Source organism: Patiria miniata, unplaced genomic scaffold, assembly GCF_015706575.1.
Source record: "Patiria miniata isolate m_02_andy unplaced genomic scaffold, ASM1570657v1 HiC_scaffold_3, whole genome shotgun sequence".
Lineage (NCBI taxonomy): Eukaryota > Metazoa > Echinodermata > Asteroidea > Valvatida > Asterinidae > Patiria > Patiria miniata.
In genome coordinates this window covers 3,088,440-3,106,464 of record NW_024037069.1, presented here as the reverse complement: position 1 = coordinate 3,106,464, position 18,025 = coordinate 3,088,440, and the positions used below count along the sequence as shown (strand labels likewise).

General features: G+C 40.2%; 1 protein-coding gene and 2 long non-coding RNA genes across 3 annotated transcripts; all 3 read left to right on the top strand.

The window, feature by feature from the left end:
* Window positions 1-850: 850 nt before the first annotated feature.
* LOC119737585 lies at window positions 851-2,616 on the top strand. Its single transcript, XR_005272395.1, has 3 exons — window positions 851-883; window positions 1,407-1,478; window positions 2,551-2,616. It is a non-coding gene; the product is annotated as an uncharacterized LOC119737585 (long non-coding RNA).
* A 5,232-nt stretch (window positions 2,617-7,848) lies between these two features.
* Window positions 7,849-10,786, top strand: LOC119737583 (scavenger receptor cysteine-rich type 1 protein M130-like). Its single transcript, XM_038212037.1, has 3 exons — window positions 7,849-8,164; window positions 9,336-9,644; window positions 10,150-10,786. The coding sequence occupies exons 1-3, from the start codon at window positions 7,849-7,851 to the stop codon at window positions 10,173-10,175; spliced, it is 651 nt and encodes a 216-aa protein (XP_038067965.1). The 3' UTR covers window positions 10,176-10,786.
* Window positions 10,787-13,628: 2,842 nt separating this feature from the next.
* LOC119737584 lies at window positions 13,629-15,415 on the top strand. Its single transcript, XR_005272394.1, has 3 exons — window positions 13,629-13,685; window positions 14,206-14,277; window positions 15,342-15,415. It is a non-coding gene; the product is annotated as an uncharacterized LOC119737584 (long non-coding RNA).
* The last annotated feature ends 2,610 nt before the right edge of the window (window positions 15,416-18,025 follow it).

Sequence of the window (18,025 nt, the reverse complement as noted above, 5' to 3'; positions counted from 1 at the left end):
CATTGATAACTTACCTTATCAGGTTGTTCTGTAGTATATTTATTCAGTTTTAATGAAATTAGGTCGCAGGTTCAACCCTGCTCAAGTCAGTTTCTGTGTCCAACTTTGAAAAACCATTATGATTATAACAAGACGAATAGATTTCACTGTGTGACCAGATTTTTTTAAAAGTTAAATCGTCCCTATAGTCAGGTTTCTATATGACTGACTTGTCATGGCGATTTTGTGCAACTGAGTGTTAATTGATGAAACATTTGGATTCGTAATCCATTAGCGGATCTAGAGGGGGTTGGGGCTTGCAATACCCCTCCCTCCACCCCACCCCAACCGCTAGCCGCTGAGTAATGTTGATACTTGTAAAATGGGGTCCAAACTAATGAATGGAATACTAAAGTTACTGAACAGCCTTAGAATGCAAGATCGTAGATTTTAATATTGTGAAATCGTTCGACGTTCGCGGAATGTTAAAAAAGGGCACTTGTTGAGAAATGTTGGGAAAGAGGGATGTAGTTAGTGCCACCCTTAACCCCCCTTCGGATGCTACGCACTCGTTTACTCAAGTCGGAAGTCCCCGATACAGATTCCCAGCAACACAAATAGACCCACGTAGACAACGTCTCGGGGGATTCGTTCCATGAAAGCCAGACGGACAATTATGGATATCTGCTCAGCTAACGGCACCTGTTAACCCCGACACATCATGCCCAGCACCATGATATATAAACAGATCAACCAACCTCCGTCGGTTCATACTCGGCTCCAGCTGATCTCTCTTGAAGACGTTTGTACTACTTTCTCTCATCGTATTCCTAAACAATGTCTTACTCTGCATCAAATCTGCTGGTGTTGGCTGCCATGCTGATCACCATCACTGCGCCCTCACGTAAGTGTGAAACTGAATTGAATTTTTCATTGTCAACTGTAATTTTACAGATTATTTTCTGTTGCAAACAAAACAAAAACCAACACATGGAAACCTGTAAGCAGGCAACTGATTTCTATAGCTGAAACTGTGTAGGCTATGTCTGCGGTTTACAGTTACAAGCATCACGATCCCGGCACAAAACGTGTGCACACGTAACAATAAATCCATTTTTGGGCTGAAAATTGAAAATAACTGGGACGGTACATTTTAAAAAATATTGTCGGCATGTTAGTTTTCATTTCATAGTTTATTTGTATTGAATATTTTTTTGCTAGTTGATGCCTCATCAATTTTACTGCTGTATCCGTATAGTTTTCTTATACAATATAAACGAATCCACTGGATTCAGCGCTATCAGAATGCCCAAACCGTTGCCTGAAAACAAGAGACGCATTTTGCGCCTACCTTTTTGTCTGTCAATGTTTATTCCAGTTAAAAAGAATGAAAATTAAAGTATCCCAATTTCGACTTTGTATTTTAGAATTATGCTCGGCCCATCCTGTAGTGCAAGATGTGACGTCACAAGACCAGGCAAGCAGCTCAAGCATATCAGGTAAGCACATGAAACTGCTGATAATTATTTAATTGTAACATTAATGTTTTGTCTGTACCCCTTTGTGTTTGCCGTGTGGCGTTCCGATGATGGTGGGGGGGGGTTTCAACTCCTCGTATTCCTTTGAATGAGTGGACACATGCTGTAATAGTTATTATCTGTGCAAGAACAAAATATAATGACCCATTTTATCCCCACCCCTGTAATGTAAACCATATCTACAAATATGAAGCTATACCGTGGCTTTATGCAGTCCCAATTCTCTGAATTTGATACGAATAGAAAACAAGAAAGGGAATGGAGCGGGCATATAGGCCCTATCACATTCAAGAAATACCGATACAATCAATCTGAAGCAGGTCATTAAAAACCAAGCAAAGTAAATATACTTGAAAATGTAACTTCATTTTTCTCGACGCATAGGTTCCCGGTAAAAGTGCAATGGTTTTGTCGTAACCATTCCGATTAAATGATGATAATGACTCTTTTCTCGAAAATGATAGCAAACTAGGCGCACTGATTTCACTCGGTGCATGATCCTATTATTTACTTACAATCAAGTATGATATTTAATAATTTCTTTTATTTTTCTTCTTGAATTTTGCAAAAATTAATGGTGTCCGTTCCCTATAAAGCTGCTTCAGCACGACAAGATGTCAGAATTTGGGACTTTTTGCAGAAGTAAATTTTGGGTGTTTGGTGCAATTCGTGATTGTTTCAGTAAATAACAGTAATTCAATGAGCAAACGTTCTGCATTCATCATTCAATGAGCAAATTCGTTGGTTCCTATCTAAATTTGGACAGAAATTCCCTAAACTCGGGCTGAAGCGGTTTGCAACATCGCAATCAGTTGTCAGGAAAAGCATTGAATACTTGAACGTTTAATGCAAAAACTGTTCAACTAAAAATGATGTTTTATAGTTTTCTTGCATTTTAGAGAAACGGAAGGTTGCGAAAACATATGTTCCAGTGTAAAATTCATGCTGTGGTCCCCTAAACAAATTTATTTGGCAGGCAAGATGGGAATGAAAAAATTATACCTCGTATTCGATATATTTTGTGTTATTTCAGGTCTTTCGTGTACGAGTTCTCCACTGGGGATGGCCAGTGGGGCCATCCCTGATTCCAGCCTGACGGCGTCAGACTCATACAGCTCATCTTGGCTCCCAAGCACGGCCCGACTGAATGGTAAGTCTCGTTGATTGCTACTCTCATTGCAATAGTCTGCAGCTGTTGCTTACTTTGTGTTTTTCCCTTTTTTGTGAGTTAAGACATCGGAAATGTATAGCCCGACTCTAAAAACAGCTAGAGCTTGTTAAAATTACTAATTAACAATGTACTTTGATTATTTTAATTATTCGTTTCATTCTTGGTCAATGTGACCAGCCCTTTTCTTTCTCAAGGCTTTAGGCTCATTTGCTTTTCATGCATTGTTCGTTTCATTTTAAAGATGAATGTTTAAACGTTAAACCTAACCAGTTGAAACTTCAGCTAATGTTTTCGCGAAAACATTGAAAAACCATGCACTATCTTTTGATCACGAAACACGATTTCGCTCATGGTACTCTGTATTTAAAAAGGCAATTGACTGATCGTTGGCAATCACCACCATTTCTTGATTTCTTCGCAATGACAGCAAGCCAAACGAAATAACATCACGGGGTGGTTAGTACCCTACGATCTTTAATCCAAAAAAAATTATAACAATTCGGTTGGTTACTTCTGAGATACATGCAAATGATCCTACATGTCTTTAACCCAGAAAGGTCGTTTTGTCTAAGTTTCTAAATATAAAAATAGGTCAGCCCCCAAAAAAACTCAATGGATTCCGGATAATCTCCGCAAGACAGCTTACTTTTTTCAATATTTTATTTGAACTATTGCTTGAACCCTGTACTCCTGGAAAGCTTTAAAAGTCTGAAACTGTTTTTGAAATTGAGTGAAAGATGCATGGAAGTGATTCTGTGTGAGCACACCACGCCGCATGTATATGACAATTTCCCGTTACATGAAAGCAGCAATACTCATGCTACAGTCAGACCGCGTATATCCTGTATTCACGTGCTTATGTACATCCCAGCGATTTATCGCCCAATTTTTTTGGGCAGGAATGGGCGATAAGGATATCCCCAGAATAGTCCATGCATTCACCATAAACTTGACCAAAATGAAAACCGATTCTATGCATCACTCTGTCCGTGTTACGATTTATTTGTCATTGCATTAACTTGTTTTGTAACATTAGTGTTCTCATGCCCTAGCTGGGTACAAAACAAAAATCGTCACTAGTTACTGTCATTAAAACACAATCAACATCACTAACTCAAGTCTGTAGCGCGAATTCCTGTCACTGATCCTTTAGGCTCCGCAACAACGAAACAGTTACGAAATTTGTGCTTACAAACGACCTTCAAATGACAATAACACAAATTTGGTATTTGAAGTAGCGTCAGTACACTGGTCATGCCTGTTGCAAGTCATTTCTGTTCGGGATGAGTAATCTTTGTTTATTCTGTGGGATCTCAATTATGAATTGATACATATTAAGTAATGACAAAACCCTTGATTTCACAAACATTTAATTTAGAATAAATTTAAATTTCACATTGTGTCGTCAACTTCTTGGTAGTCTTCTTGGCAGCCGCATTGTTCATGCTCATACAACAATTTGACTGTTCGTATTGACCAACTCATTCCACATAGTCCTCCGTCCCTGATGATGCATTCCCAGGCCCGTCTATGCATAAATGTGCCACTGCGCACCTAATAAGTTTGGCGTGTCTCTGCTTCGATGCGCATTCGCATTTTGGCGAAGACTGTACAGGAAACGCTTTATGATTGTGCCCATCACAGATATTGACAAGTTCCTCCAATCAGACGATGACAATTTGCTGCAAGGACAGGAATGATCCGATTATTTATCATATCGAAGTAAATGTTAGTTTGTATGTTTTTAGTCATCAATAAAAAAAGGGCCAATCATGAGAACATAGCCACAAATTCCTAAACGAACAGTGAGTTAAGTGCGACTGTCGTTCCTTTAAAAATTAAACGGTGGTGGATTTCGTCGGTTGTGGAGAATATTGTCTTACGTTCTGGGTATTAACCTCGTCATTCATGGAAAATCCTGCCTCGTCGCTAATTATGAAGCGTTCAAGAATCGTGTTGGCCTTGCGAGAAGCCTCTGGCAAAACCTCATTCTCCTTATTTACCGTGTAAAAATTGACGCTTGTGATCCTTCATGATAAACAAAGAGTTACTCAGTTATTCAGAACAGGAATCACATAAAATCAAAGCCTGTGTACTCGTGCAACTTACAATGCAAAATTTGTAATATTATCATTATCACTGTAACAGTTGAATGCCATGGTCTTTTGTTGTATTCCCCACAGGTACTGGTTGGTGGGTATGCCCGGATGGAAACCAGAGGGTCAATGGATCCAGGTAGACCTCGGTCAGTACACGGCCATCACGGGGGTCATCGTAGAGGGACATTCAACCCATCATATCCTAACATTTGCTGTAAACTCCAGTAATACGGGCGAGTCCAATGATTGGCAGAAGCTAACTGACAGAGGACAGACCGTACAGGTGAGCCTAGGATCCCGTTAAGATTGATTCTGTAGTTTTTACATTCCATACGGACAGTCGATTACAGAAAGCCAATCCTATACGGAAGCCGATCGTTCCAGGTTTAAACAAGTGAATTTGGTCATAAGTTGTGAAATAAACGCATTACATATTGGCGAAATGACGCAATGCTTTGATTAATTAACCCAAGACGATTGTGAAATAGCCTTTTGCGACATAAAGAAAAAAACCTATTATAGTTAGTTTGTAAAACTATTGTGCTCATTTGTAAAAGTTGTATTGATTTAGATTCATCGCTAAACTGTTGGATTGTTAGGCCTTTTCCCCGCAAACCGTTACGTTGAATCGCAAAATATTGCGTTTATTCGTAGAAGTTATTTGCGCTAATAGTAGTATGCTATGTAGTCAAGCACTGTTTGGCAAGCAATTAATTGTGTTAATTTGACATGGTATTGTGTAAGCCCGTATTTAACAAGCTCGATCGGATATCGGAAGCTCAATGCGGCCGGCCAACCAAGGCGTGTTCACCTTATTTTGACCTTTGACTCATTATCTGTAGGTCAGACGATCGACAACATGGACACTTTTTAATGTTTGACCAAGGCCAACATGTTGACAGCGTTACTTTTGTCTTTTCCGCTTATTAGAAATTTGACGTTATTTTGACCTTGACCCCATGATGACCTTTGACCCTAGTTTGAGCATGTGACATGTTGGGGCGTGGCTACTGATACTTTTGACAAAGTTTAATGGTCGAAATCGGTCAGGGCAATATACATGTCAACGTTAATTATACCATAACTAACTAACAGCGGACGGATTAACGGAGCGACATGATGATTTTAGCTGCTAACCCCAGCTAAAAGCAAATAACTATTTCAGGCAAACCTGAATCGATTTGGCTTCCTTATAATGGATTGATGTCAAATAACATGTGTTTTTTTTAAATTAAAAACAAACCTTATTTCCTTCGACTCCAGCTTGGGTCGCAGTATTCGTTTTAGTCTCAAGCACCGACGACGATTTCATGTCGCCATTGAGGGGGGAAAGCAGAATATAAAAATTCGTAAGCGGGGTGTTTTAAGCCACCTGACTCTAGGGGGGGGGGGGGGGGGGGGCTATACAAACTGTATGTACGCATTCGTGTTGCGCGCCAATTCCTCCCAGTGTGTGCATTTACATAAAATGGATGTTGGAAGACCAATATCTTATAGCGCTATATCACGTACAGAATAATATTATAAAGATATGTAACTGCATGGTAAAACAATCTATATACACTGAGAGAAATTATTGGGGGGAAGGGGCATCGCCATCGGCATGCACCATCAAAATGAGTGACGATTGTTAATTTGTCAAAAGCCACTCTGAATTGGATCCTCGCTCACCCGAGGTATATACATGCACGCAATGGACTTTCATATTCAAGGTAATAGCGCCATCAAAGTTGTTTAGTATCTCCCTATATCGGCGCAGCTAGCTCTTCCAATAGCACAGACGTCTGACGTATAACAAATATTTGAACTACCGGATGTTGTGTTGGTGGTCATATAGTAAATCGTTATATTTTTCAGTTGAATGGGCACAATGGTGATAGCCAACCTGTGAATGTGACGTTCCCCGTGGTACTGATGGCAAGATTCCTCCGTATACTTCCACTCACATGGAGTCACTCTTCTTATTATTACCTGAGGTTCGAAGTGCTCGGATGTCGAGGTAATACAAATGTGCCCATCTAGACAATATAAGTCGCCATAGAAAGGCAATGATACCGCTAGTCATTTGGTGTAAAGGTTATTAATTGTAAAAAATAAAATGGTTAGTTGTTGAGGTCTAGCCTTATTTCAACACTGTAAGAATTAATTGCGGGCACTGACTTGAGTTTCATGTTTGGATGAACCGTGATAAGAACCCGGAGGAAGTTGTATTAATACAAGTCATATCTATAATTATGTTGAACTCATATTGATGTAACAGTGATTCCGATGCAGGCCGAATGATCATGCTAGTATCTGACTGTGTTACATTTATTTTAGGTCTACACTACAAAAAGGGCGGTGTAAATTGAACACCGGTGGTCCCATAAAGATACCATCGGTGTTAAATCTAACACCGTTGCTTTTGCATAGTGTCGGTTGCTTTGATCCTCATAAACCTGTGTCGGTATCCAGGTCATGGAAGTTGGAGGGTTGGGAGTTGGGATGATGGTGTTGTCGGCTGATATCACTTGCTGGGTGTGTTTATTCGTTTCTTTTCTGATTGATGACACGTGTTGGTCCAGCTCTGTTGCATTCTGACAATGCCCAGTACAAATCATATGAAACAATGGGGTTGGATCACAAATTGGAAAATGACCTTCATATTGCAAATTGAGTCGGGGATCTGAGTTGAGTTGCCTGGATGCATGTAGACAAAGACAAAGGAATGGTCATTATTGCCAGACAACAGTCATCATTGGAAGGGTGAATACGTCTGATTACACGATTTGGGCCATGAAATGGCACCTCGAGTTTGGAAAAAAAGTTAAACGAACGATATGTATTTGCACAAGCATCTTTTGCGCGTTTTTGGGTTTAAATTATAGTACGATTATAGAGGCTGTTGTTCACAAACAGTCGGCCAAGAAGTGAACCTAATGAAAGAGTTTGAAACTTACAAGACTTATTTTTATCGAGAGTTAGACCTACGTTTTATTGTTGTTGAAAATCGGAACACACATGTCATTCGCGAACTAATTCTGAAAGAAACTAATTCTCGATCCCAACAGTCACTAGCGGCATGATTCGATTGGTGAGCGGTGACGACAAATGGAGCGGCCAAGTGGAAATCTACCGCCATGATGCTTGGGGTGCAGTCTGCGATAGCAGTTGGGATATGAAGGACGCCACCACCGTTTGTCATCAGCTCGGCTTCATCGAGGCTCTGGAGACTAAAACGGGGTTGTCCAGCCGAGAGAGTGACCGGCCGATCGTGATGAATCGAGTCGCCTGTACTGGAACTGAACGACGGCTGGCTGACTGTCCGTTTGTCTGTACCGGCTCTCAGCAATGCAGCAGCTCAACTGTAGCAGGAGTCGTTTGTAAACCAAGACCTGGTAAGAAATACTCCGCCCTCTTTAGTTTCCATGACATGTCATTCACATCCGACTTTGTGTCTTAAACCTCAGCTTATTACACAAGTGAATTTTGTGTTATCAAATCATCTCCAGGTATTAATGATATTTCAGCGTTCTCTGATGATAAAAGTCACATAAGGAGGTACTCAACCCTGAAACACATTCTTCAAACAAAAGCACTTCCCTAATGAGTATAGGAAAAATATACTGATGAACTCAATGAAAAATCTGAAACAATTATTGTTATCTCTTACACCCACTAAATAGGCATTCAAAAATAGGAATTCAAAACCTTACTTGTGCCTCCCAATACTGATTATTTGGACCATTATTCTTTTAAGGTTGAGTTCCCCTTGCTCTTCAACATATCATTTTTTTTCTTATTTATAAATTTACAACTACGTCCATTTTGGACGTCTGCAACCCTCTGAAGAAGAAAAAAATGATTTGGGCACAAACAGACCCACCTTGCGAACAGACTGGCTCCCGGTCTGTACATTATCGATACTAATAAGCCTCTGTGCTACTAATGACGTCACACTTTGTTTACATGTGCAATTTCCTATGGAGCCAGTGGGGTCCCACGGTCCACTGAGCACCATAGGAAAGCACACATGTAAACAAAGTGTGACGTCATTAGTACAGAGGCTTATTGTGGGGCGGGGACCAGCCTACCCGCGAGAATAGAATTATTGTCTGGAAGCAAATAATTCGAAACTGAAAAGTAATAATGATTCAACAACTAAACGGGCTGATTTTTCGCTCAATGTCTCATTCAAAAGTGAATAACTTTCGTATTGCTATAGAAAAAAAGCAATAACTTAGAAAATGAATCTGTTTTTCTGGAAAAAAACTCGTAAATAGCACGGGAAACGAATCCTTAATATAGACCCACTTGATGTCCTCAGTAGGCCTATGGGTTCTTTGGGGCACTGTCACTGACAGACAGGTAATTTGATTCTGATCGCTACGTGACATATTTTTATCAGCCTGTATTTCCAGCTGAAGAGGGGATTGGGAGGTCTACTAACCATGAGGGCGGGCTACCTATCCGTCCCTTTTTCATAACACCACTCCACAGTGTAGGCGTCAGACTGTAACTCGCCTTGTTTTCTAAATTGAGATGATGTCTTTATTGTGAAATGATCAGATGAGCTTCGGTTGGTCGGCGGATCTCGCACCAGCGGCCGAGTGGAGATATACCGTGGCGGCAGCTGGGGCACCATCTGCGATACAACTTGGAACCAGACTGATGCGGGGATCGTCTGCCGACAGCTCGGTTTTTCAGGCGTACTGGAGGCCAAGTCCGCTGCCCACTTCGGGCAGGGTAGCGGACCCGTCCATATGGACGGTGTGGCGTGCGAAGGCTCCGAAGAGAAAATTACCGACTGCCCTTCCCACTGCTGGGAAGAGACAAGTTGTAGCCACTCACACGATGCTGGAGTGATCTGTAGTGATGGTAAGCGAACAATGAGGGCAGTGTAACGAAACCTACACCACCTTGTCAAGGATTCAAATCATCATAGAAAATACTCTGCGTATTCCTATTATTAGAAAGATGGATTTGTTCTTGCGTCATTCAAGAACTAACAATCCATCCAATTTGACAGTAAAAATTATCATTGTGCATTCATCCGAATGAACAAAAGCTCGAATAGTACAAATGTGTGTTCAAGTTATTGGTGGCCTAGCAATAATCGGTTGATGCCTTAATCAATATTTGCATGGGTTTCTTGAACAAGTCCAGATTGTTAATTTCATTTACGTCTGCGCATCTGGAAATTGTTTAGAGAGATTATTTTATTGACTTCTGTGCTTAGACGGCCTCATGATTGTAGATCAAGGTTTCTATTTAGATTTTATGAAGGACGCAAGTTCTTTTATTGAAAATTGTTGGTTTTTTTCAGTTTTCTTCAACAACCTTAGATGCAAACTGTTTGTTCTTCGCTTTTGTATTATTGCAGGAAACACCGTAACAACCAACAAGTGACGAAAGCTAAACCGCTCAAGCAACCGGGAAGGATAGGACACCATACATCATCATTCACACTCATCTCCTTGCAAAGGGACACTATTTGTTTCATGGTATTTCGGACCATCAAAGCGCCCCTCGTGAACTGCTGGTCGACTTCTTCTATAGTCACGTGACTGGCCTGGGCCTATAACCCGTACATGCTGTAAATACATTATATGGAGAGTGGTACCTCGCTTCTCTTGGCATTGTACAGTATATTAATGACTGCGTAATCTATGACACCAGTCAATGTTAACAGTGCGTACTGGCTAGATGTAGTTTTGAGTCAGAGGCAGAAGCTTTCTTGTTGTCAATGTATGTTCGTGTGCAGCATATACAATACGCATAAAAAGCATGCAACAATCATAGTCTCTTTGTTTGTTTGAAAAATATATATATACAAAATGATAATAAGAAAACACCAAAAAACTACACAAAAGACCACCCGAAAAACGGAACAGGAGTGGAATCGATAATCAATTATATTATTGAACTTGCTTCCATTTTGGACATTTTCAAAGTCAGCTACTCATAGTAGAATGAGTCCATTGATATCAATACGTTCAAATGAAATCGGGGAACGAAAAGTTAAAGCACAGCGGATAAGCAGTGAGGGTGAAAATTGTGGACTCTCTTATACTCTGATTCACCGATCAACTTTAATTTTTATTTCAGGAAAAGCTACGATGTTGCGTTTGAGGTAGAATACGTGACGGTGAAGAAACCTTGTCAAATACGATGGTTGATAAACTTAATAATTGTTGTGTTATTGTGCCATGTATAATATTTGCCATTATCGTTTGTTAGAATAAACACATCTTTTTAACTAGGAGTAGGAGTAATATTTATTCGATTTCCAATTACTTTATAACTGCACTTGTTATAGACCTAGTACTTGATTATCATATTACCAAAATAAAAAGAAAAATAATTAACTGGACACACTTAAGAGGCCTCCTTGCCTTGTCATAGTAGGACCCCCAGGTGGATTCTTATGATTGTTTTTTTTTAACGATTTATTACGTTGAAATGCTTGTCTTGTTTTATAATATTGATTATTTACTTCCTTTTAATGCAATAACCGTACGTGAATACAGCATACAAATTGTGACTTTGGTGTCTCTGTGAACTACTAGTTGAACAATTTGGGTCAGTCAGTGGGTCAGTCAGTGTGTTAAGTACAAAGAAGACCGTAGTCTGGCCCTCTGGGACCAGCAGAGTAATTTTTGGGACCAAGGTGAGACTTATGCAAGTCTATTTCACAAGTGAGAGACAGTGAGTCAAGCACAAAGAAGATTGTAGGTTGGCCCCTCGTGGACTACAAAAAGGACCAAAATTAATTGATTACCATTTTTTTTTAAAATCGGTTGCCATCCCAACCATGACCATCCCACATAATTGCTTTTGATACCATATTCATTGACCCCTGATAAACGTTACATGAAAAGTCACCCAATTTCTTGCCGATGGTGGGGGGGGGGGGGGAACCCCCAGCTCTGACTCACATTTTATGTTTTGCATAGAAATATATTATAAATAATGTAACCCCCCCCCCCCTACTCTGTGACTATATACCGGTAATAATGTCCGCTTGTGCACAACATTCGGACTGAGCCAGCTGAGATACGGGGGTATCATCGGATTTAAACAGCGCCTCCATTGAAAATTTACGGAGGCCAACAATGTGTCCGGAGGAAAAAACCTGTTTACATTTTAGCATTGATTTGCTGATGAACCCCCCCCCCCCCACCCCATTGGCAGTATATAACAAATCGTGATGTGTAATGGCGTGCCTGATACAAGCTATTCTTTCAATGTTTTGCCACCTCTAGCCGCCTTTATATCCTGTTCAATACTTATATTATTTTCCATTTCTGTCATGAACAGGACATAAATGTGTTTGAATTGAATTGAATAAAGGAAGCAACTGATCTGGGGCCTACTTACTGCTCTGCAACCACATGTTGCTACATTGTCACTGCCAGATATTTTTGCTATATTGCCCAGAACATTTGAAGGTTAAGTCTGTTTTGGATGAACGTCTTGAGCATGCATGTTAGTTACAGGTTCGTCATACATGAGGGTAACTATGAACCAGAAAGCCAGTGTCAAAACATATCCGTCATAAGGAAATGAATGTTTGAACCCGGGACTTTTTTTTTTTTTGCCCTAGCTCCCTACGTGAGCAATTTGGTGCATTGGTACTCTACACAGCAATGTCACTACCAGATGTTTGATATTTTGCCCAGACAATGTCAGAGGTTAAGTCTGTTTTGGATGAACGTCTTGAACATGCATGTTCATTACAGGATCGTCATACATAAGGGTAACTGTGAGCCAGTGTCAAAACACATGCGTCACAAGGAAATGAATGTTTAAAACTTTTGCGCGTCATAAACATCCTTGAACTTTTTAGTTACTGGCTCATCTTAATTTGCGCGTTTGATCTAGTGCCAGAACACGTGCGTCACAAGAATATGAAGAAATGACTTCCAATGTTCACCCATTTGACCTCGCCATATTGGTCCCGCCCCGTTCTGCCGCACATCAATGGATTATAATGTTGTATAACACATTGATAACTTTCCTTATTAGGTTTTTCTGTAGCATATTTATTCAGTTTTAATGAAATAAGGTCGCAGGTGCAACCCTGCTCAAGTCAGTTTCTATGTTCAACTTTGAAAAACCATTATCATAATAATAAAACGCATAGATCTAGAGTATAGACATACTTTTCACGTGAAATTTCACTGTGTGACCAGATTTTTAAAAACAAGTTAAGTCGTCCCTATAGTCAGGTATCTATATGACAGACATGTCATGGCGATTTTGTGCAACTGAATAGTAATAGATGAAACTATATATTCGTAATCTAGTAGCGGATCTAGAGGGGGTTGGGGCTTGCAATATTCCTCCCTCCACCCCACCCCAACCGCTAGCCGCTGACTAATGTTGATACTAGTAAAATGGGGTCCAAAATAATGAATGGAATGCTAAAGTTACTGAACTGCCTTAGAATGCAGGATCGTAGATTTTAATATTGATAAATCGTTCGACGTTCGCAGAATGTTAAAAAAGGGCACTCGTTGCGAAATGTTGGGGAAGGGGATAGTTAATGCCACCGTAACCCCCCCCCCCCCCCGGATTCTACGCCCTCGTTTAACCCAAGTCGGAAGTCCCCGATATAGCTTCTCAGCAACACAAATAGACCCACGTAGAGAACGTCTCGGGGGATTCGTTCCATGGAAGCCAGACGGATTATATATCTGCTCAGCTAACGGCACCTGTTAACCCCGACACATCATGCCCAGCACCATGATATATAAACAGATCAACCAACCTCCGTCGGTTCATACTCGGCTCCAGCTGATCTCTCTTGAAGACGTTTGTTTTACATTCTCTCATCGTATTCCTAAACAATGTCTTTCTCTGCATCAAATCTGCTGGTGTTGGCTGCCACGCTGATCACCATCACTGCGCCCTCACGTAAGTGTGAAACTGAATTGACTTTGTCGTTGTCAACTGTAATTTTACAGATTATTTTCTGTTGCAAACAAAACAAAAACCAACACATGGAAATCTGTAAGCAGGCAACTGATTTCTATAGCTGAAACTTTGTAGGCTATGTCTGCGGTTTACAGTTACAAGCATCACGATCCCAGCACAAAACGTGTGCACACGTAACAATAAATCTATTTTTGGGCTGAAAATTGAAAATAACTGGGACGGTACATTTTGAAAACATTTTCGTCATGTTAGTTTTCATTTCATAGTTTATTTGTATTGAACATAGTTTCGCTAGTTGATGCCTCATCACTTTTACTACTGTATCCGTATAGTTTTCGTACAATATAAGTGAATCCATTGGATTCGGCGCTGTCAGAATGCCCAAACCGTTGCCTGAAAACAAGAGACGCATTTTGCGCCTATCATTTTGTCTGTCAATGTTTATTCCAGTTAAAAAGAATGAAAATTAAAGTATCCCAATTTCGACTTTGTATTTTAGAATTATGCTCGGCCCATCCTGTAGTGCAAGATGTGACGTCACAAGACCAGGCAAGCAGCTCAAGCATATCAGGTAAGCACATGAAACTGCTGATATTTAATTGTAACTGCTAATGTTTGTACCCCTATGTTTGCCGTGTGGCGTTCTGATGGTGGGGCGGGGGGGGGGGGAATTTCCACTCCTCGTATTCCTTTGAATAAGGGAACACATGCGATAATAGTTATTATCTGTGCAAGAACAAATATAATGACCCATTTTATCACCCACCCCTGTAATTTAAACCATATCTACAAATATGAAGCTATACCGTGGCTTTATGCAGTCCCAATTCTCTGGATTTGATCGGAATAGAAAACAAGAAAGGGAATGGAGCGGGGATATAGGCCCTATCACATTCAAGAAATACCGATACAATCAATCTGAAGCAGGTCATTAAAAACCAAGCAAAGTAAATATACTTGAAAATGTAACTTCATTTTTCTCGACGCATAGGTTCCCGGTAAAAGTGCAATGGTTTTGTCGTAACCATTCCGATTAAATGATGATAATGACTCTTTTCTCGAAAATGATAGCAAACTAGGCGCACTGATTTCACTCATTGCATGATCCTATTACAATCAAGTATGATATTTAATAATTTCTTTTATTTTTCTTCTTGAATTTTGCAAAAATGAATGGTGTCCGTTCCCTATAAAGCTGCTTCAGCACGACAAGATGTCAGAATTTGGGACTTTTTGCAAAAGTAAACTTCTGGGTGTTTGGTGCAATTCGTGATTGTTTCAGTAAATAACAGTAAGTCAATGAGCAAACGTTCTGCACTCATCATACAATGAGCAAATTTGTTGGTTCCTATCTCGATTTGGACAGAAATTCCCTAAACTCGGGCTGAAACGGTTTGCAACATCGCAATCAGTTGTCAGGAAAAGCATTGAATACTTGAACGTTTAATGCAAAAACTGTTGAACTAAAAATGATGTTTCATGGTTTTCTTGCATTTGAGAGAAACGGAAGGTTGCGAACAAAATATGTTCCGGTGTAAAATTAATGCTGTGGTCCCCTAAACATATTTATTTGGCAGGCAAAATGAGAATGAAAAAAACGATACCTTATATCCGATATATTTTGTGTCATTTCAGGTCTTTCGTGTACGAGTTCTCCACTGGGGATGGCCAGTGGGGCCATCCCTGATTCCAGCCTGACGGCGTCAGGCTCATACAGCGGGTCTTATCGCCCAAGCAAGGCCCGACTGAATGGTAAGTCATTGATTGCTACTCTCATTGCAATAGTCTGCAACTGTTGCTTACTTTGTGTATGTTGCCTTCTTGTGAGTTAAGGAAATACATAGGAAATGTATTAGCCCGACTCTGAAAACAACTAGAAACTTAATTGTAAAAGAAATACTAATTAACGATGCATTTTGATTGTTTTAATTATTGATTCCATTCTTGGTCAATATGACCAGCCCCTTTCTTTCTCAAGGCTTTAGGCTCATTTGCTTTTCATGCATTGTTCGTTTCCAATAATAACACCTCTCAAATTTTAAAGATGAATGTTTAAACGTTAAACCTAACCAGTTTAAACTTCAGCTATTTTTTTTCGCGAAAACATTGAAAAACCATGCACTACCTTTTGCTCACAAAACACGATTTCGCCCATGGTACTCTGTATTTTAAAAAGGCAATTGACTGATCGTTGGAAATCACCACCATTTCTTGATTTCTTCGCAATGGCAGCAAGCCAGACGAAATAACATCACGGGGTGGTTAGTACCCTACTAAATTTAATCAAAAAAATAATAATTATTCGGTTGGTTACTTCTGAGATACATGCAAATGATCCTACCTGTCTTTAACCCAAAAATGTCGTTTTGTCTAAGTTTCTAAATATAAAAAGAGGTCAACCAACCACAAAAAAAGCCTCCGTGGATTCCGGATAATATCCGCAATTCAGCTTACTTTATTCAATATTTTATTTGAACTATTGCTTGAACCCTGTACTCCTGGAAAGCTTGAATAATCTGAAACTGTTCTTGAAATTGAAAGAAAGATGCATGGAAGTGATTCTGTGTGAGCACGCCACGCCGCATGTATATGACAATTTCCCGTTACATGAAAGCAGCAATACTCATGCTACAGTCAGACCGAGTATATCCTGTATTCAAGTGCTTATGTAAATCACAGCGATTTATCGCACACTTTTTTGGGGGGGGGGGCCAGGGATGAGCAATAAGGCTATCCCCGGAATAGTATATCATCATATGATATCAGAATATCACTCTGTCCGTGTTACGATTGATTTGTCATTGCATTAACTTGTTTTGTAACATTAGCGTTCTGCCGAAGCTGGGTACAAAAAAAAAAATCGTCACTGGTTTACTGTCATTAAAACAAAATCAACATCACTAACTCAAGTCTGTAGCGTGAATTCCTGTCACTGATCCTTTTGGCTCCGCAATAACGAAAAAGGTACGAAAATTGTGATTACAAACGACCTTCAAATGACAATAATACAAATTTGGTATTAAATACCAAATTACTATTTGAAGTTGCGTCAGTACACAGGTTATGCCTGTTGCAAGTCATTTCTGTTCGGGATGAGTAATCTTTGTTTATTTAGTGTGATCTCAATTGTGAATTCATACATGTTAAGTAATGACAAAAACCTTGATTTCACAAACATTTAATTTAGATTAAACTTAAATTTCACATTGTGTCGTCAACGTCTTGGTTGTCTCCTTGGCAGCCGCATTTTTCATGCTCATACAACAATTTGACTGTTCGTATTGATAAACTGTTCCTACTGTTAGTCACTTGCATCTGGTACTCTCCCTTTGGACTGGAAACTTTCGCAGATTTCATTCACCAGTGTTCAAGGCTGGTAAACGCACTGACATCACAAACTACTGTCCTGTTGCATTAACCTCAGTCATTTGCAAAGTCTTGGAAAGGGCAGTGGCTGAACACATCAACGATCACATTTCTTCACTTTGCCTTGGCAACACCAAGCAGCATAGCTTCACTGCACAACGATCCGGTGTCACTTAACTAACCAATGCAATTCATGACTGGGCGACCATACTCGATAGACCACGACCTCCTCGCATTGACATCATTTTCCTTGACTTCAGCAAGGCCTTTGATGTCATGCCGCACGACACCCTGCTAAAAAAACTGGCAAGCAATTACAACATCAGTGGACAAACCTGGGCATGGATCAAATCCTTCTTGATTGGCCGAAAGCAACGTGTCATGTATCGTGGTTGCTTTTCAGACTGGGCACCTGTCACATCTGGAGTCCCACAAGGAAGCGTCCTTGGCCCTTTGCTTTTTAACCTGTTCATCACTGACATTTCCCACAACCTGTCAACAAAATTCCTGCTGCTTGCCGACGACACACTTATTTACCAACCCATCCAGTCTCCTGATGACGAACATGCCCTTCAAACAGACCTCACTGAACTTGGCCGATGGAGTGAAATGAACGGCATGCAGCTCAACCTAAGGAAAACTAAGGTTCTCCACATGTCGCGAGCAAAGAAACAAATTGATCCCCCACTTATATCCTCAACGACACTCCTGTAAGCATCACTTCAACCTACAAATACCTTGGACTCACCCTCAACAACACTTTGACCTGGTCTAATCACATCAATGCAGTCGTTTCCAAAGCCAATAGGACACTAGGGTTTATCTGGAAAGTAGCAGGAACTTCAACGCAGGCCCTTTCATCTCTTTATAAATCCCTCGTACTACCGGTGCTTGAATACGGAGTGCCTGCCTGATCCCCTTACACTGCCGCTGACATTTGTAAATTGGAACGA